This window comes from Argopecten irradians, chromosome 3 (assembly GCF_041381155.1).
Source record: "Argopecten irradians isolate NY chromosome 3, Ai_NY, whole genome shotgun sequence".
Lineage (NCBI taxonomy): Eukaryota > Metazoa > Mollusca > Bivalvia > Pectinida > Pectinidae > Argopecten > Argopecten irradians.
In genome coordinates this window covers 46,952,039-46,974,408 of record NC_091136.1, presented here as the reverse complement: position 1 = coordinate 46,974,408, position 22,370 = coordinate 46,952,039, and the positions used below count along the sequence as shown (strand labels likewise).

Here is a 22,370-nt window from a genome sequence, read left to right as displayed (position 1 = left end):
TGAAATCGATAGTTAAGTAAAGTGTGTAACAGGTTTACACTGCGTCATAAGGTCGAGACAAACTCATTCATATATTTTTATTATTTTCAAACTACGTCATCATAACGCGATAACGATTCAGTACGCCCACCGTAGTAAACAGATGTTAGACTGGTATCCCAGTGACTCGGCTTTACTGTCATAATCTGTACAGCTATCAATATCAACGTCAGGGTAATTACAATGTATATCGTCCTAAAAACTCTCAATATCTAACAACACGCAATTTTAATTAATTAACATTTCATCAATTTTGGAATAAATAAACTTTTAAGTTTAAAATGAAAATTCTCTCAGACCTCCATTGTGCGCATGGTCCCTTCAAACTTGATGAAAATATACTATATCGTAACGGGATCGACGTTTCTACTGCGAATACTCTTTCCGGTGACAGATCGTTCAAGATTACCACGCTGCTATCACATTATGTTAACGTATCACGTCTGTGCTGCGTTATTTTAATAGTAGGTACATTTTGTATTATCAGTGATTATCTGACCAAATTAAGCTTTACAAAAGTATACATATCGAGGCTTTTTTGTGTGTGTAAGATGTTGAAAACGTTAAAAATCACAAATGAGAATCGTGTGGTTATATATATATACCGAACACACCTTTCCTCTACATCATTGAAATTATATCGACAGAAGTTTCTTATGGTTAATTTCAATGTATGTGTTCATCTTTTCATTATATACAGTTTTAAACCTTTTTTCTGTGTGCGATTTACTTTCGCGATTCATGTAAATTCGCGAAAGTTTGTCTCTGCGAATTAAGGCCTTCATCGTTTATGTTAATAGGGATTTCAATTCAAATTTTAAATCAATATTAATCTTCGTGAAACTGAAATCGCAAAAATTAGTATCCGCTAATATAAGTAATTTGCAGGTTAGTGAGAAAATAACATTGTGATTTTGAGGTGTACGATTTTTGTCTTTTTCAATAGATGTTTTGATGTGTTTCGATTTTTATTGTGTTTCATAGCAGCAATATAATTTTTATTACAGGTTTCTGTCAAAGGTCCAGATTGAACAACCTTTTATTCAATATTGAGGTGGTATATTTGTTTTAATATGGCCTGTGTGAGATGCAATGTCTATCTATGTGAATCTGAATCTATGACCGTTTCTGCTTTGCTGCAGCAATCTTGTAAGCTTATTCCTGCGTTTGAGTTGTTGTCCATGAAGGATGTATTTGTTGCATTTGTCTAGGTAGTCAGTTTGGAGCTGATAACAAAGCGGGAAAATTTGAAATCAGTATCTGTCGATCAACATTATCGCTTGCGCTATCCAGAATATCACCACGGCTTTGTCTCTTTCTGTTCCATGGACTAAGCTATTGTAAACGTATGTATTGAATGTAATGGGATTTTGCTGCTTTAACTTTGACAGGAATCCGTTTTGAAGAAGGATTAAAATTATTCGATGTCTAGATATGGCATACTGTTGGCTACTAATGTGTGTCGCGCACTCCACTATATTTTACAGATATGGGGGTCGGTACTAAGGTTTATTTGGGCTATATTTTACAGATATGGGGCGGTAATGTCCCATAATGTTTTGGCCGGATGTATGCTGTTACCAATTACTGGAAATAAAATCGAGGTAAGCACTGACAAGCAATGACTTAAATATACGTAGCATACCAATCCAGGATACAATACACTTTTGGAAACAAATGTTTAAAGGGACTGTATTTGGTTCTGAATTATCTGTTAACAGCTCTGTATCAATAATTCCAATATTAAACAATGGGAGGCTTAAGTTCCTTTCCAGTTCTGTATAAAGTCCCAATATATGTACACCTGAGTGAATTATTTTATGATTTAAAAGAATTTCTTTAAAAGAAAAGATAGGTAAATAGGATTTGGAAACTTTTTATATAAAATTCAAAATTATTCGAAAATTGCTTTAGGCATGGGACAAGGGGAAACGGCATGTGACGTATTTAAAAGATCATAGAACATTATGTATACCGTACTTGTGATTACATTAAAATATAAGGGAACACTGCATATTACAATTTGCAGAAAAAGCTAAGAACTGTTGCGGTCCAATGACTTTAAATATTTTAACAAAAAGCTTCATTCTAAGCTTGCTGATCTTGCATGTGGAAATCAAGTTAGATGCATCCATGTCCATAAAACGTTCATGATTTCTTACATCAGTGGTATCATTTGACATACAAAAATAACGAATTCCCTCGAAAAATGGCATAAGTGTACAGTGGCATATTTATTAACATAATTTATGAGAAATGTCTCTGTTTTTCAATATCAACTTCCTTTCAGTTCATTTATTTTTGAAACTATTTCTTGTAGTTTTTGATCCAGTTTGGAGCAATGTTCGGCTACGGCCTCATCCAAAATATCGGAGACTACATCTGTGTGTTGTTTCTGGAATAAAAAGAGTAATTATAACTCGTATGCAAATCGTAATACACATGTATGTTTACATTCAGTGACAAGGTCAGTGTAGGGAATCACATATTTGGCTGATTTTCCATTACACATTGTTCTATCATGTTCTTGCCTACTTCAACAGAATGAAGATTGTGACTGTATTACTGTATTGACCATGATTAATTGACTCCCCAGTTTGGCCATAAATTTCACAAGGCTGCATTCAGCACTTTCAGAAAAAATACGGAAAATATGTTATACAGCAAATATTGATGGGACCAAGAAATCACTTCATATCAAAAGATAATATGTTATAAGCAAAAACCGTTATACGTTTCTCAAAGAAGTATAAACAAAGAGGAGCCAAAACCCGGAATTTGAATTCACTTCGTGATAAACAGAACTTCATATATCTAGAAGGTTCGTCTTAAGAAAGTTTTACTTTATTACCTTGATTTTTGAAATAACCCCCTTCAGCATGAGCTTAGCCGAGGACAGCATTTGGACAGCCTTGGTCGAGCTGTGTGCTTTGCTACTACATTCCTCATATCCTAACACATTAAACATAAGATTCCTTTAGAAGTGGTGTAAGAGGTCACAAACCTTTTTCATTATAATAAATTTAACCAGTACTTTTGATAGAATTAAATCATTTCTGTTATTATCTCTCTGATTTAATCAATCGTCCATGAGCTCTGGGAATTATCTTATAGATAAATGGAAAAAAAAATTAAGAAATGATTCATTTTTTTTTACTGAAACAGCATGTTAATTTAACAACTTTGAGCATGCCAATTTAACAACTTTGCTAAAAAAAACAAAAATGGAGAACTCTTTAGAATATTGTCTGTGATTGAAGTAATCACTACAATACTGTTTTCCAGTTTGAACACCCGAAGAACCTACTTTGAGCCAGCTCTAGAGCCTGGTCAGCTATGTCTTTACACTTGTCTGTGGTAACTTCCCATTTGGGATCCTGTGTTACACATCGATAGGCCTTCTGTAGGTGCTGCAACACCTGTAATATCATGTATATCGTTAGGTACAACACCTATAATATCAGGTATAACATTAGATACAACACCTGTAATATCAGGTATAACATTAGGTACAACACCTGTTATATCATGTATAACATTATGTGCAACACCTGTAATATCAGGTATAACATTAGATACAACACCTGTAATATCATGTATATCGTTAGGTACAACACCTTTAATATCAGGTATAACATTAGGTACAACACCTGTAATATCAGGTATAACATTAGACACAACACCTGTAATATCAGGTATAACATTAGACACAACACCTGTAATATCATATATAACATTAGGTACACCTGTAATATCAGGTATATCATTAGGTACAACACCTGTAATATCAGGTATATCATTAGGTACATCACCTGTAATATCAGGTATATCATTAGGTACAACACCTATAATATCAGGTATAACATTAGGTACAACACCAGTAATATCAGGTATAACATTAGGTACAACACCTGTAATATTAGGTATATCCTTAGGTACAACACCTGTAATATCAGGTATAACATTAGGTACAATACCTGTAATATCATGTATAACATAAGATACAACACCTGTAATATCAGGTATATCATTAGGTACAACACCTATAATATCAGGTATAACATTAGGTACAACACCAGTAATAACCTGTATAACATTAGGTACAACACCTGTAATATTTGGTATATCATTAGGTACAACACCTTTAATATCAGGTATAACATTAGGTACAACACCTGTAATATCAGGTATAACATTAGGTACAACACCTGTAATATCAGGTATATCATTAGGTACAACACCTGTAATATCAGGTATATCATTAGGTACAATACCTGTAATAGCATGTATAACATTAGACACAACACCTGTAATATCATATATAACATTAGGTACACCTGTAATATCGGGTATATCATTAGGTACAACACCTGTAATATCAGGTATATCATTAGGTACAACACCTGTAATATCAGGTATATCATTAGGTACAACACCTATAATATCAGGTATAACATTAGGTACAACACCAGTAATATCAGGTATAACATTAGGTACAACACCTGTTATATTAGGTATATCATTAGGTAGAACACCTGTAATATCAGGTATAACATTAGGTACAATACCTGTAATATCATGTATAACATTAGATACAACACCTGTAATATCAGGTATATCATTAGGTACAACACCTATAATATCAGGTATAAAATTAGGTACAACACCAGTAATATCAGGTATAACATTAGGTACAACACCTGTAATATCAGGTATAACATTAGGTACAACACCTGTAATATCAGGTATAACATTAGGTACAACACCTGTAATATCAGGTATATCATTAGGTACAATATCTGTAATATCAGGTATAACATTAGGTACAATACCTGTAATATTAGGTATATCATTAGGTACAACACCTGTAATATTAGGTATATCATTAGGTACAACACCTGTAATATTAGGTATATCATTAGGTACAACACCTGTAATATCAGGTATAATATTAGGTACAACACCTGTAATATCAAAATAACATTAGGTACAACACCTGTAATATCAGGTATATCATTAGGTACAAAACCTGTAATATCAGGTATATCATTAGGTACAACACCTGTAATATCAGGTATAACATTAGGTACAACACCTGTAATATCAGGTATAACATTAGGTACAACACCTGTATATTAGGTATATCATTAGGTACAACACATAGTAACATTAACAACACCTGTAATATCAGGTATTAAACACTATATAGGTATACAACAACACCTGTAATATCAGGTATAACATTAGTACAACACCTGTAATATCAGGTATAACATTAGGTACAACACCTGTAATATCATACATGTAAACAATATAGGTACAAACTGTTATAGTATACATTAGGTACAAACCTGTAATATCAGGTATACATTAGGTACAACACTGTAATATATAACATTAGTACAACACCTGTAATATCAGGTATAATGTACACCTGATATAGGTATATCATAGGTAACACTGTAATATCACATTAGGTACAAACCTGTAATATCAGGTATACATTAGGTAATATCGTATACATTAGGTACAACACCTGTAATATCAGGTATAACATTAGGTACAACACCTGTAATATCAGGTATATCATTAGGTACAACACCTGTAATATCAGGTATAACATTAGATACAACACCTGTAATATCAGGTATAACATTAGGTACAACACCTGTAATATCAGGTATAACATTAGGTACAACACCTGTAATATCAGGTATATCATTAGGTACAACACCTGTAATATCAGGTATAACATTAGGTACAATACCTGTAATATCATGTATAACATTAGATACAACACCTGTAATATCAGGTATAACATTAGGTACAACACCTGTAATATCAGGTATAACATTAGGTACAACACCTGTAATATCAGGTATATCATTAGGTACAACACCTGTAATATCAGGTATATCATTAGGTACAACACCTGTAATATAAGGTATATCATTAGGTACAACACCTGTAATATCAGTTATAACATCAGGTACAACACCTGTAATATTAGGTATATCATTAGGTACAACACCTGTAATATTAGATATATCATAAGGTACAACACCTGTAATATTAGGTATATCATTAGGTACAACACCTGTAATATCAGGTATAATATTAGGTACAACACCTGTAATATCAAAATAACATTAGGTACAACACCTGTAATATCAGGTATATCATTAGGTACAACACCTGTAATATCAGGTATAACATTAGGTACAACACCTGTAATACCAGGTATAACATTAGGTACAACACCTGTAATATTAGGTATATCATTAGGTACAACACCTGTAATATCAGGTTTAACATTAAGTACAACACCTGTAATATCATGTATAACATTAGATACAACACCTGTAATATCAGGTATATCATTAGGTACAACACCTGTAATATCAGTTATAACATTAGGTACAACACCTGTAATATTAGGTATATCATTAGGTACAACACCTGTAATATTAGGTATATCATTAGGTACAACACCTGTAATATCAGGTATAACATTAGGTACAACACCTGTAATACCAGGTATAACATTAGGTACAACACCTGTAATACCAGGTATAACATTAGGTACAACACCTGTAATATTAGGTATATCATTAGGTACAACACCTGTAATATCAGGTTAAACATTAAGTACAACACCTGTAATATCATGTATAACATTAGATACAACACCTGTAATATCAGGTATAACATTAGGTACAACACCTGTAATATTAGGTATATCATTAGGTACAACACCTGTAATATCAGGTATAACATTAGGAACAACACCTGTAATATTAGGTATATCATTAGGTACAACACCTGTAATATCAGGTATAACATTAGGTACAACACCTGTAATATCATGTATAACATTAGATAATATCATGTATAACATTAGATACAACACCTGTAATATCAGGTATAGCCTTAGGTACAACACCTGTAATATCAGGTATAACATTAGGTACATCACCTGTAATATTAGGTATATCATTAGGTACAACACCTGTAATATCAGGTATAACATTAGGTACAACACCTGTAATATTAGATATATCATTAGGTACAACACCTGTAATATCAGGTATAACATTAGGTACAACACCTGTAATATTAGTTATATCATTAGGTACAACACCTGTAATATTAGGTATATCATTAGGTACAACACCTGTAATATCAGGTATAATATTAGGTACAACACCTGTAATATCAAAATAACATTAGGTACAACACCTGAAATATCAGGTATATCATTAGGTACAACACCTGTAATATCAGGTATAACATTAGGTACAACACCTGTAATATAAGGTATATCATTAGGTAGAACACCTGTAATATCAGGTATAACATTAGGTACAACACCTGTAATATTAGGTATATCATTAGGTACAACACCTGTAATATTAGGTATATCGTTAGGTACAACACCTGTAATATCAGGTATAACATTAGGTACAACACCTGTAATATTAGGTATATCATTAGGTACAACACCTGTAATATCAGGTATAACATTAGTTACACCTATAATATCAGGTATAATATTAGTTACAACACCTGTAATATCAGGTATAACATTAGGTACAACACCTGTAATATCAGGTATAACATTAGGTACAACACCTGTAATATCAGGTATAACATTAGGTACAACACCTGTAATATAAGGTATAACATTATGTACAACACCTGTTATAGCAGGTATGACATTTATATCATATCTATATCTATCATTCTTTGATGAGGTTAATATGGTGTCTGACTGACCTTGATGAAGCAAACTAACTAATTTAACAATACTTCAAATAAAAAAGAGTCTCAAGTTGTATGAGTTTGAGGAAATTAGGAGTTTTTCGTAATAAGGTTAAACTGTAATTCAAAATACATCTTCAGGGCAGGCATACTGAACATAAAAGTAAAAATTTAATGTAACTATGTGTATACTTTACCACTTCATGCTTTTCTTCTTTTCCTTCCATACTATAAGCTGTCAATTTGGCATAAGCTTTCCATATTTCAGCATTGTTAGAAACCTGAAAATTTCAAATGAAAGTCCTTCAGATTTGTAGTAGATACCATTCAACAATGATTCAACATGCAGAAATGACATGCACGGTAAACCGCAGGCAAAAAATTTAGCATTTTTGCTTGCAGAGGCTCGTAAAATATAAACTTCTGAGTTTTGTTTCATAAAATCATGTATAATATATATACTCCTTTCAGATCCTATGTATAGTACTTGGTTTCAATGTGGACAGACAATATCAAGACTTTTTCTACTCTGAAAACATCAAAAGTTGGATACAGAGTACCAACAACGATGATACAAAGACCACAAGACCCGATACCAAGGTATTCACAAACAGTGCCACACATGAGACATCAACATCTCTTTTTAGGCAATCTTAGTAAGTCTCTTACCTTGGAAGTTGTTCTGCCAAACAGTGTCAGTAGCTTAGGTATGTGAATAGAGGCAGGCTGTCCATCGATGTCTGCATAGTCTTCTGTAACTGCTCGCACCAGAGTACTCAAAACCTACAACAGTCATGTACAAATTAAACCAGTAATTTCTCAAAACCTTTTTTGTTAAAATGATCAAGTTAAAGGAATGCCAGTGCTGGGATCATAAATTTAACCAGGGTTCAGTTTCATGAACATTCCTTAAATCTATGGAATCCCTTAACTTAAAATTGTCCATAGGAAAGCATTACAGATTTTTTCCTTAACTTTCATAATGCTTTTCTATGGGGAAATTTAAGTTAAGGAACTCCTTAAGGTTAAGGAATGTTCATGAAACTGGGCCCAGTAATTTAGATAGCTGTGTACATGAATCTATCTGATTTAATCATGGATTTTCTCTGGGAATAATCTATTTGATAAATGAAAACAAAAACATTTTGAAATGTTAAGCATGAAACAGTATGCTAAAATAACTTCAAACTGGAATTAAGTCGGTTCAACAATTGCATATCAAAGGTAAAACAGTAACCTCTATATAAAATTCCAGTAAAAAATTCTCCTCAGTATTTTCTTAGAAATAGTAGAAACAAATTACTTCAATTGTCAAAAGAACATGGGTGCCTATCAGCCATGGTGTTTTCCCATTGCTTCTAAAATGGATAATGCAAAACTAGGGACCAAGGGAATCTCAAACAGAGTCCTAAGTCTAATGTTGGTACTTACCTCGCCATCTCCCCACTTGTCCTTGATATCCAGGATTCTGTTGTAGGCCATCACAGCTCTATTCACATCAGCACAATCTGTCGCTACCTATTATTTTAGGGCAATGATTAAATCATATAATATACACAGGTAAAATATTATCAGGTAAACTCAGGTAAAAAAGCATGTCTGAAATCGTTATAGAGTTTTCTTTATGTGAAATTGTTTTCTTTTTCAGTGAATTTTCAAGATAAGTTCAGGTTAACCTTTTTCAGAACCTGAAGACATTTTGCTTGTGTATAGTAATTAAAACTGTTTGGTTTCAAAGATTACAAGTTCACTTATGTGAAAAGTCTCAACTTGAGCCACTTCATTTATATGTTGGGGGATGTTGAAGTGCTATACTTACGATAAGGACATTCTCCCATAACTTCCAGTTCTCAAAGTTGTACTTTGTTGCTTCAGTCAAAACTTTGAGGGCTTTCTTCCTGCATAATGCAGATTCCAAGTAAGAATTATTAAGTTTGGAAATTTTCTAATTACTGATCTACATCAATATTAAATCTGATTAACCTCTCAATAATGAATGGTGTTGAATGTAAAAACTGAATCACTGTGTCAAAATAATTGTACAAACTTCATTTTTAACATGCTGGAATATCTACATATAATTCTGAAAATGAAAATCTTTTATTTGAATAGATTTGAATGGATTTAATGCCAGTACTGATAAAAAATGCATTTATCTAACATGAGATGGAATTGGTTGATACAGGTTTAAGTTCAACAAATACTTACTTTTCTTTGAGTTGTACATAAGCTGTTGCCATGTTGTTCCATGCTTCAAAGTTCTGTAAAACAGCAAAATTTCATTAATGTTACAATGGAATGTCGTGACTTCACATCTATTAACATTGCATTACTATTAAAGGATTTGTGCAGTCAAAAATGATAATTTCAGTTTATGTTGGAAATGGCTTTATTAGCACGTGTAGAAACCTCTCCATGCTGCGCGCGACCAGAATAACCTGTAAGCCGTCGATATCGAGGTCCAAAATTCTGACCGCCCGATTATGCATATTTTCTAGCGCTAAACCGTGTGACGTCATAATAGTCCGTGGCTTATAGCTGTACTATAACTGATGTGCTATCACTTACATCGACGGTCACAGGAAAAGTCGATCAACGATATTTTATGATTACTTTTGAGTGAAGTTAATCGTACAATAACTTTGGCTCAAATGTAAATAACTAAAAGAGTGAAATTCGATGTTTCAAATACTCTCTAATTTATGCTCTAATAGCAGGTATCTTCATGCAATTATGAAAGAAAATCCACACAGAAAAGTTGCGGATTTTTTGTTGAGGAGTTCGGCAACGAATAACTTTAATTAGATAATATTTACCTGTAGTCTGTATCTTTGATACATTGTGAATTACAAAGTGTGTGACTGTAAAATGAAATTAAACGTAACAATTTAAGAAATCCTTCATTAAAGTATTGACGTACAGTACGTACACACCCATGATTGATCATTACAAACATTGTGTTGTATGTTACTAACCGAATAAATTGAGATACATTTATTACAATAACGTAAAACGTTTCAACTAGTTGTAGAAAGAATTTATTTTTGATATTATAAAAGATCTAAATATTGAGATATTAAGCAAAACAAACAATTTTTTCAGACTGTGCGGTCGCTTTCAATTTTTAATCGATATACGAGTAGATAATCCGATATAGATACATAATTAGCCATGCCTTTGGTTTGATGGTTATGTAATACCTGGACCAGGATGTTGTTTACCTGTACACAACGCCATTCATCGAACTCACCTGTAATTACCTGGCCACGGGCAATTTGCTATTCGGTGGACTATATCGGGTATTTGCTATTGTCTTACTGTCAATCAGGTTAGGACATCCGTTAATTGGATTGTGATTTGAATTATGGAAACCCCGTACATCTATGCTCTAGGGTTTTTTTTTGTCACCTCCATTTTTAAAATGAAGATGTGAAAGCAAATGGAAATAAAATATCCTTGATCATACCTAGGAATATATATATTACATATATATATATATGTCGTACACAGGTAAAACAATAATGGAAGTTGACTTATTCATAAACAAAAATGGTTCTAAGAACTATTTCAACTAAAGATTAAGGACGTATATGAATCACTTATAAATCCTTGTAAAGATTTAACCTTAAAAATTATTCCAGTCTAGTACTGTAATTACGGAATCGGGGCATATAGCAATCTCCCGTAATTTCTAAGGTATTAGTAAAAATTCTAAGCATGTATTTTCACCGTTTCGAATATAATCATGTATAGTCATACAAGAAGGGTTACAGCATTACCACACTAAATATACTTATTTAAATATCACTAAGTATATTTTTGAAAAGGTACAAGATATTATATCTATTTATAATGCCTGTATACAAATAATTTCATTTTTCATTTGAACACTGTATGTGGTTACTCTTTGGATTATACGATAAATTTTCATATATCATGCTATTAAATCTCGGTATGATATACAAAAGGATCGACAATGAATATACTATTTTAAGGATCTACTCTAATTTTGAAATAATGAATTTAAATCTACACTTATACTGTAATTTAGAAACATATCTTAGAAATATCATTGATGTATTTTTGCTTTTTAGTTAACGTAAGTTTCAAAAACAACAATATAGATATACATATTATTTTCGGTATAAGTTCGGTACTGTAACTCCAATATCACATAACTGATAACCGTCCACATGTTATTTTTACTCAAAAACTGTGCCATGTTTGCTTCGTTATGGCAGAAGTTTGAAATAAAAACACAGATTCTAGATATATTCATGCTAAATTTTGGGATTTTACTCGTAAAAGATAGTGTTACATTATATTGTTTTTTATTACACAGAAATTTACATAATATATGCTATCTAAATCTCTGTCCAGACTGATCCGAACATCATTTTGATATCGCTATCAAATTGGACTGATTTAAATCTTTGAATGTTTTGAAACTGAAAATATCTACATCATAAAGCTAGAAAAATCATTTACTCGAAAAACTCAACTTGTAGATCTAACGTATACGTGTATGTGCTGTCTAGGTCTATAGTACTAGGCTTACCTTGTGTAGCCGCAGACTACTGTGACGTCACAAGACCACGTGACCGCCTAGCTCATTATCTCTGAACCGTAGTCGACACTACCTGTAAATCACGACCAAAACCAACCGATTGCGCTAAAAGCTAGGCGACTCGTTCGGTGGGACTTAATTTTTCATTCATCCAAAGCAATATCCTGACGTATTATCAAAAAAAAATTTGGCTGCACAAATCCTTTAAGTTCTAAAACATACATTAAGTTCAGCGAGAGATACTCAAATGGGTCAAACTTCACAGTCGGATAAATATTGCTTGAAATGTAATTGGTGTTCCATTTACATTGTATCGAATGTAGATACATGTACAGTGGATATAAACTTGAAATGTAATAGGTGTTCTATTTACATTGTATTGAATGTAGATACATGTACAGTGGATAATAACTTGAAATGTAATTGGTGTTCTATTTACATTGTATCAAATGTAGATACATGTACAGTGAATATTAACTTGAAATGTAATCAGTGTTCTATTTACATTGTATTGAATGTAGATACATGAACAGTGGATATTAACTTAAAATGTAATAGGTGTTCTATTTACATTGTATCGAATGTAGATACATGTACAGTGGATAATAACTTGAAATGTAATTGGTGTTCCATTTACATTGTATTGAATGTAGATACATGTACAGTGGATATTAACTTGAAATGTAATCGGTGTTCTATTTACATTAATTGTATCAAATGTAGATACATGTACAGTGAATATTAACTTGAAATGTAATCAGTGCTCTATTTACATTGTATCGAATGTAGATACATGTACAGTGGATATAACTTGAAATGTATATAATTAATGTGGATAGAAGGTATTGTAGATGTAAACTTGAAATGTAATCTGTTTTCTACTTACATCATAATCAATGTTAATACACATCTTGAAGGCATGCACAGCTTTTTTGAACTGCTTTGCGGAGAGAGCTGTACATCCACATGTGAACCAGACTGGTACCTATACAAATCATGCACAGCTGAATTAGATCTGTGTTTGAAATCACATAATTAGATAACTAATCCTTTGGCAAAGCCGTGAAAATCACAAAGTTCTTTTCTCGTTGAAAATCTCTGGTTGCAAATCAAACCAGGCAGGCTTATCTATAATTTCTCAGAAAAGAGTCCAACCCTCTTGTTGAAGTTTCAAGTGAATCAACCGATTTTATCATTGGAAATGTACATATCTGAACTTGCCTAATTTAAGTAATAATGACATTTGGACTTAAAAAGCAAGTGCTTTATATAAAGAAAGTTTACATTGGATATGCCAATGGTAATTTGAGTTATCTCATTAAACCTAAAAATTTAAAATAAACTGGTCTAATCTAAATTTGGAGGAATGCAAAGAAACCTGTACCAGGTGTTGCTGACATAAGATACTGACATAGGTACACAGAAATTATATTTGATGTTATACAGAAACTTTAATAAGATGTGCCTGATCAGTGCTTGTATCTCTGAATGTTAACCTCTTACAAATACCTTTAGAAGGTCTTACCTGTAAATTGTTAATTTTCAATGACTTTTCAAAACAATCCAAACTTTTTTCATACTGAAAACAAAATATAAGAGTATAGATCAGTGACAATTGATTTATCTTTATCTGAAGAGTAATGTTTGTGCCCAAACAGATTAAATCATGAAATCAGAAACCCAGTGTCAAAAACTGTTTGCTGACTTAGTATAGTACAGGATATTTTGATGAATTAAAGTGCCCTGCTGTATGTAGGTTTATCTCCCTTGAAGATTCAGTACCTTATACTATCAGGATATAAACAGGACTAGTTTTTTTCTTAAAGGTCAAACTATAGATTAAGGTGACTTGGTTTTGGTCTATTGTCTCACCTAGATGGACCCATACACTAATACATCTTCTCAGTTCTAATGCCTCAAAATATTGGATATTGCACCCTTACATATTTGTTTTTCTTAAATTGTGGTAAAAGGTCAAAATACAGGTCAGTGATCTGGATTGGTATACATCACACTGTGACTCCTAGATGGATCAAAAAGCTAAGTATGGAGTTCAATATCAGAGATAGTTTTCAGGAAAACTTATTCTTTAATAGTAACAATTGATTTAGTAGTACATGTATTTGTTTAGTAACTGGTAATAATGTGTGGATGGACTGACATGACACAAATCTATGTCCTCCACAGTTCCTGTTTGGGAAAAGAGCCTAGAATACATAGGATGATTTCTCACATAAATAACTGATTTGAACCTTCTTAAATAGAATGCAATGTTGCATAATGTGAGAATAAATAAAAACTCTTATCTTCAATATTAGACATGGGAATCCCCAACCTAAGCATGTCACTAATTATCTAACAATGGCCTGTCTCTGGTTGACAACCAAGAACAGCTGAGCATCCTTCATACTGTAGATTTGTTTGAGATGACCCCAAAAGAGGAAGTGTCGGTTAATAGTAGAGCATGAATCTATGTACCAAATAGTTGTAAGGATCCTGGACCAAGCACATTATCAGATAGATAATGAATATCTTCAAAACAATTATCATGTAAGGTGAAACCTCTAGTTCTACCTAAAAAACAGATATGACAGCTTACATCTTCGTGAGCGAAGTAGTGGTATGCCATACACCTCATGGCCCGTGCACTTTTGTGATTTGACATTTCCCATGCTTTCTCATAGTGAGTTATGTCCCTTGTCACATCGCCTAGGAAACACCACAGGCTTGGTGTTTCTTTTATGGCTAACTGCTCCCTTATCAAGGTCTCAGCCTGAAAAGCCAACAATATCATAATAATGAATTTCAGTAAATATGAACTAAAAAGAACACATATATAGAGAGGATATTATATGAGCGGCTATATGTGATATGAAAATCAAATGAGTTAAATAATTTGTGTGCATGCCTTAAAAATGCCCCACCATCATCAGAGCATAAACGATAGTCATCATTTGAACAATAAATGATGTTTAACAGTGTATATATGTGTGTGTCTAATTACTGCCGTTCTATCATAAGATTGCACGATTGTGATACAGTTCTAGTGTATCGACTCACTGTAGTAGATTACATCGCTACATGTTACAGGTGAAGTGTCTATGTAACACACATTGTGATTGGCTGACAATTGATCTAAAAATTGAAGAGAACAAGTGTGTGCACAATAAAGTTTATTTACCATTTATTTTATTTTGTCTTTTTTTCTATCATAATATGGTAAAAAAACACTATTTTCAGGGACAAAAAAATATAAAACAGTTCTTTTAATAGATATTTTTCTGTTTTAAGCTAATCTTAAGCATAACCATATATATGTACTGCCCATAATAGCGGCTTAGCTCAGAATCAGGAATGTCAGACAAGACAATAATGATTGCTAATTCTGTGAACTCAACATAGTCGTTTAAAGATTTTAGCCTATTTGACCTCTGTGACCTTGAATGAAGGTCAAGGTCATTTATTTGAACAAACTTGGTAGCCCTTCATCCCAGCATCCTACAAGCCAAATATCAGTACCCTGGACCTTCTGGTTCTTGAGAAGAAGTCGTTTAAAGATTTTAGCCTTTTTGACCTCTGTGACCTTGAATGAAGGTCAAGGTCATTCATTTGAACAAACTTGGTAGCCCTTCATCCCAGCATGTCACAGGCCCAATATCAGTACCCTTGGCCTTCTGGTTCTTGAGAAGAAGTCGTTTAAAGATTTTAGACTATTTGACCCTCGTGACCTTAAATGAAGGTCAAGGTCATTTATTTGAACAAACTTGGTAGCACTTCATCCCAGCATGCCAGAGGCCTAATATCAGGCCTCTAGGCCTCATAGTTATTCACAATAAGTTGTTTAAAGGATTTTAGCCTATTTGACTCCTGTGACCTTGAATGTAGGTCAAGGTCATTTATTTGAACAAACTTGGTAGCCCTTCATCCCAGCATCCTACAGGCCAAATATGAGTACCCTGTACCTTCCAGTTATTGAGAAGAAGTCGTTTGAATGAAAAGTTTACGCACGGGGCACGGCGCACGAATGAAAAGTTTACGCACGGGGCACGGCGCACGACGACGGACGGTGCTTGATGACAATAGGTCATCCTGACCCTTCGAGTCAGATGACCTAAAAATACGTTCTCGTCAATATTGTACTGTGGAGAGTATGGTGGTTGAAAGACAAGATTTAGTCCATGTCTCCGCAGAATCTGGCCACACTTTTTTCTGTCGCTGCTATGTACATATGCTAAATGTGCTACAATGTGTTTTCAAAAGGTGTACAACGGAAAAAAACCAACAACCCGGAATCCAAACAGTCCATGTACATTTTTACAGCTCAAATTCTTTATCAGCATTATTTTTTAAAGTGTAATACTTCTATTTTACAAATATTAATATTTCGGGTTTTTTTTTTATTTGAACATTTGCAATTGCTTCAATGTTCTGACAACATCCCGATTGCACAAAGAGAGACAATTTTAAACGCAGGTGTTTTTTCGCGGATGCACAACTAGGTTGTGTATACACAGACTGTCAGCCAATCACAATGTGTGATTTCAGCAATCTTATAATAGAACAGCAGTGTCACAAAAATACATATAAAATAATTGGTTTTGATGTTGATGCAAGCATAATCGGTACCTAATTCCATATAGTGCATAGGTTCATGGATTTTTGTCCAGATGCAATTAATTATTTTTGATGTTTATATCTAAAAGTAAAATAAGAAGCTCAAACTTTTCTATGGTGGTAATGGTGTAGAAAGAAAAATACTAATTCATCTGCTCCTGTTTTTGATAGAGAAAAAATGCCATTCCTCATTGGAGGAGCATATCAGCCTTCAGACGGGTGGCATATCAAATTATTTAAAGAGTATAATAAATTTCATATTACATATTTAGAGTATAAGATTATATTTATCACAGAACTTTATAAATACAGTGGAACCTCCCAAAACCAAACCTTCTCAAAACCGATCACCTCTAGAAACCGAACATGGATGTCATGTACGGAATGAATTCCTCTTTATTAATAGTATATAAAACTTCCCAAAACCGATCCCTCCCAATTCCGAATACCGGACCGATTTTGAGATCGGAATAGTCAAATGTAACTAAAATACACTTCTGAAAACCGGCCTTACCTGAGCGACACCGATAGATTACATTGAGGTCTGATCAACCGACCGTGAAATACACACGTACCTGTACCATAGCTGTTGCATGCCATGTCCTTGGGCATGTATACAGATGTGAATGGTTATAGGTACACGGGATGGTGGTGTAATTATTTCATCATGCCTATTGTTTAGATATCTAACCAGGCGCGGATCCAAGGGGGGGCGGACCCGGCCCCTCCTAAAATAGGAGAGAGAAAAAAAAGAAAAAGGAAAAAGAAGGGAAAAAGAAAGAGGGGAAGGAAGGAAAAGAAGGAAGAAAGAAAAAAAAGAGGGAGAAAGGGAAAAAATTAAGGAATTAGATAAAGAGTGAGAATTAGACAGAAAGCTCCATTTCCTACCTTTACCGTTTGATGTTATCATTTTAAAATCTAAATGTATTCGACTTTGTGGTACATACATGCATGAACATACTTGTATCCAGGCACAATGAAATAATTATATTTTTTTTTCCATGTAAGTTAAGGTTTTATCTCCATCGCTTAAAAGGTACAATGTAAATCCCTCCAAGTATTTACTTTTTCAAAAAAAACCCCGATAAAATCCCAATATATCAGATAATTTATTGTCATTAATATTCAATATTGACAGGTTATATCTCGATATCCTTAGCAATAAAAGAAAAGGGGGAGGGGGGGGGTGGAAGGAATTGTAGCTGGCCATGAGTCTTCGCTGGTTGACTATATGTCATGCCCTTCGTTTTCCAGGTTGTAAATGATATATTACACATTTTTGAATCAGCATTAAAGTCCTGTATTAAATCAGACTATCAATTCACAAATGTGTGCGTACTTTCAAAACGCCAGTTACAAGATCACTACTGACGCCGAATGCTTCTAGAAGCCTTTTATTTGTCCTAAGAAAATGTGTGTAAAGAAAAAAGTGGAATGCGACAGGAAATGAGAGCTTCTAGGGTCTGGGTGCACCCCATGGCCAGATGCCTTCCTTTTTTGTTTCAATAAAAACATATCTTAACGATAATGTTATAAGATAGGCAAACGATGTTAAAAAATTAATGCACATGACAAAAGGCTTCCTATTAGAAAACAGGATGATAGCAATGGTTCCTGGCACCGTATGGCCATAGACAAGACCACTAGCCTTCTTTTCTTTCGTTGTCCAATACACGAATTATGAAGATTGTGTAAGTTAGGGAAAATGAATTATCTAATCTGACAGATAATGTATAAAAGTAAAAGCTTATATCGTTAAAAAAGTTCACATACACTTTCATTAGTCCTATAAAAACCTTCAATAGGCGACCCCTAGCTGCAATATTGTAGCTCAAAAGGCTTTTAGAATGAAAATGGTGTCTTCTTTAGAGCTACAATTGTTCCCTATTACTTCAAAACCTTCAAAAAAGTATGAAAAACTGTGCCCGAGTGATTTTCGGAGGCAGTGCTCCACTACGATACATAGTGACCAATTCGTACCCGGCCTAAAGGCATAGTAGGCCGGGTACGTATGTTCGTTCTAGGCGGCCCCCAGACCCCCATCCTTTTCTTTGCTTCGTGCCTCTATGAATAGATATTCAGATTTTAGGCAGTGCAATTCTGTAACTTTATATTCAAAATATGACATTAGACGTCAAAAAAAAATTATAAACGCACATTTTTACATGGCTTCAATTATTTTTTGGAAAAAGTGTACATTTATTCGAGGGCTTCTGGGGGCCTAGGCGGCCCCCACCCTTCTTCGCTTTATGTCCATATAAATATTAAGATTTTGATATTGCAATTCTGTAAGTAAAAAAAAAAAAATCAAAACTTCAAATAAAAAATATGACACTTGACACGAAAACCATAAATAAACATCCTTAAATGGCTTCAATTATTTGCTGGAAAATGTGTTCATGAAATCCTCAGAATGCAGGATTTTGCACCATTTATTCGAGAGCTTCTGGGGGCCTAGGTGGCCCCCAGACCCCTCGCCTGATTTGCTTTGTCCCACGCCCCCTCTAACCTCAAAACCTAAATCCGCCCGTGCTAACGAAGGTCTACCATGTGCACACGGTTTGTTTATTGTAAGAATACAAGCAGAGCCAGTAATAAAGAGAAAGTTTTGTATTCAAATCACACGTTTTTTTTTATTTACATATGTAGTTGTCGGATAACGTAAATTATCTGTATGAAGAAGCCGAAGCCATGTATTGTTTTAGAAAATGACTATGTCATATAATGACCGGCATCGACTGATCATCGTGTAATTAGACCATATAATTTGATTCTTGACGTAACCGGAAGCGATCGGTCGTATGTAGGTTGCAGACGATAACATCCCCAAGAACATTCACGCAACTAACTAACTAAACTACGTTTATAAGCAGTAACAAAGTCAAGTTTGCTGTAATCCATTCCTTTTAAACGTATGATTCTCTCTTTTGTGATAACATTCGCATTAACAATCAATATCGGTCGGTTTTAACAAACACTAGGCATACATGCGATGCACTAATGTAAAAAACGACTTCCGATCGATTAAATTCGGATCGTGATGATCGGTATTCGGTTCACTTCTCCAAACCGAACCCTCTCTAAACCGGCCGAAATTATATGCACCGACCATGATCGGTTTCGGGGGTTCCACTGTAGAAATATAAGTAAGACTTTCAATTCCCTGTATATCTAAATCAGTAGAAATCTGGCGCGGATGTGACGTTTCCATCTACTGAGACAATTATGCCACGTCAAAATATATATATATATGACTACATGTGATAATAGTGTTATTACACATGTCTTACCATATTTATGACATGGCTGTATGACATGGCTGGATGGGCCAGTTATGTGATAAAAACACTTGATTAAAAGTTTTCATTTAATATTTTCCTACAATGGTTTATAGCAGTTCTACACACCAGAAAGTTGTCATCCTTACCTTTTCCATTTTCCCAAGACGTTTGTAACATGCAATAGCATGGTCCCACATCTGTAGTTGTTCATATATATCTAGGGCTGACCCGACAGCTCCCAGACTCAGAAACAGTTCTGCAAGCTCTTTCTGTGGACAAATGGTAACATAACAATTATCTATAACATCAAAAGTAATTTGTTACAGAAGTATTTACAGTTTATGTGCATATATAAGTATAGAGGAGTTATCAAAACACTGAAATTGTTAAAGTAAATGCATTAGATAATTCATTAGTAAAACAAGGCATTTCAAGATATGTTTAGCTTAAAACTGTGACCCAATACAGCCAGGAATGATACTGTTACACCATGCCTACAATATGTGGTTACCTTGATCATCCAGGAGGACTGGACTCTGTGGCAGTAGAACAGATGGAGTCTGTGTTGGGCTGGAGGCTCTGTCCGTGTGATCTGGTTCACTATCTCCTGTTGGTGATACAACATTGACATGGCTGATAGGTAACCATTCTAAATATGAGTCTATGATAAACAACAGCTGTGAAACTGTTCTAAACAAAATTATAACACTCTTGTTTGATCAGCTGGAAGTGCAGGAAGGTCTAATGTTAGAGGAAACAGGAGTCCCTGTGCAAAATCTAGTGAGTGGTTGAGCAGGTGACTATATCTTTTGATGTCAAAATGGGAAATAAAGATGGGTTACTATGGTGCTACCTTACCACCCTAATTACTATGGTTTACCAGCTTAATAAATATCCCATAGGCCGAGACCAGTAAAATATGCTCCCGTTGTCATATGAAAATTGGTGTAAACTTGCCCGGTTTTAATGTTAATTACCCTGTTTTGACTGAAATCTTAAATTCGGGCAAGTGGTTTTCAAAATAAGTTTCTTCAATTGTCCTATTTACTAAGATTGAGGGGATCATAATTTTGCAAACATTTACAGATTCTCTGAAATTTGCGATGTTTAATACCTTGCGAAAATTCTCCAAAAATCATGGGTTTACATATCACATCCTGAATGACAATAAAGGTGATTCACGAAAATAACCTCCCACGAAATAAGTTCTACAATACATTTTGAAATTTCATACCTGCAACATTTAAAGCTGCTCCAACGCCGTCTGAGCATAAACGATATTCATCAATTTAACAATAATTGGTGATAAATCGTATATATATATATATGTCTAATTAACAAACAAAAATAATATGAAATTATTTATTTTGCTTTTGGTGCATGCGCAATCAATACTTCATTCCATATATAGGACCTAGTTCCACGGAATTTTTTCGGGATGCAAATAATTACTTTCAATATTTTTCTCTTGAAGTAAAATTAGAAGCTTAAACTTTTCAATGGTGGTAATGGTGTAAAGTAAGTGTCTTTTGTAACAGAAGAAAAAAACTAAATCGTCTGCTCCTGTTTTTGATAGCGAAAAAATGCCATTTGTCGGCGGTGGAGCATCTTTAACATCTATACAGTAAATAGCACTATGGGTGACTTTGGATTAGGTAATCATGACAACTAATTAAACATTCTTTCTAAATAATCATTTCCTCGTGACATAAAACATACTATATGAGTATCATGGATTATCTCCTTAACTGAAAGCCCTAGTTACTAACCTCTATCTGCATCATGGACCTCTCAGCTCGTCTACTGCTGTCCTTCTGTAGAGCTGATCTTAACACCAGACAGTGGACAGAGGTTGACCAGCAGCTCACTTGGGCCAGGATACACTACAACAGTACAAACACTTATCTAGCAGATGTGTATGATCATTATTGTAAATGAAGCTAGAGCCCTAAAATAAACTTGATTAACATATCTAAATCAGCCAATAGGAACTTAGCGGAGAACATCACAGTTTACTACAACTTTACATAACTCATAACACCAACGCCATGCTGCATCTGATATTGAATTAGCCCGAGATACTCTGGCCCTGACACCAGACTTAGACA

General features: G+C 33.9%; 1 protein-coding gene across 1 annotated transcript in view; it reads right to left on the bottom strand.

Annotated features, from left to right (window-relative positions):
* Positions 1–2,254: 2,254 nt before the first annotated feature.
* LOC138318832 (tetratricopeptide repeat protein 27-like) overlaps positions 2,255–22,370 on the bottom strand; it is a 32,008-nt gene continuing 11,892 nt past the window's right edge. The window contains exons 11-24 of the mRNA XM_069261558.1: positions 22,032–22,145; positions 20,774–20,869; positions 20,409–20,531; positions 14,967–15,140; positions 13,893–13,946; positions 13,254–13,352; positions 10,009–10,061; positions 9,620–9,698; positions 9,232–9,318; positions 8,470–8,583; positions 7,998–8,081; positions 3,347–3,458; positions 2,891–2,991; positions 2,255–2,434 (exon numbers count right to left, since the gene is read on the bottom strand). Of these exons, the coding sequence (XP_069117659.1) occupies positions 2,315–2,434; positions 2,891–2,991; positions 3,347–3,458; positions 7,998–8,081; positions 8,470–8,583; positions 9,232–9,318; positions 9,620–9,698; positions 10,009–10,061; positions 13,254–13,352; positions 13,893–13,946; positions 14,967–15,140; positions 20,409–20,531; positions 20,774–20,869; positions 22,032–22,145 (1,410 nt within the window). The 3' untranslated portion in view covers positions 2,255–2,314. The remainder of the gene's footprint in view (positions 2,435–2,890; positions 2,992–3,346; positions 3,459–7,997; positions 8,082–8,469; positions 8,584–9,231; positions 9,319–9,619; positions 9,699–10,008; positions 10,062–13,253; positions 13,353–13,892; positions 13,947–14,966; positions 15,141–20,408; positions 20,532–20,773; positions 20,870–22,031; positions 22,146–22,370) is intronic.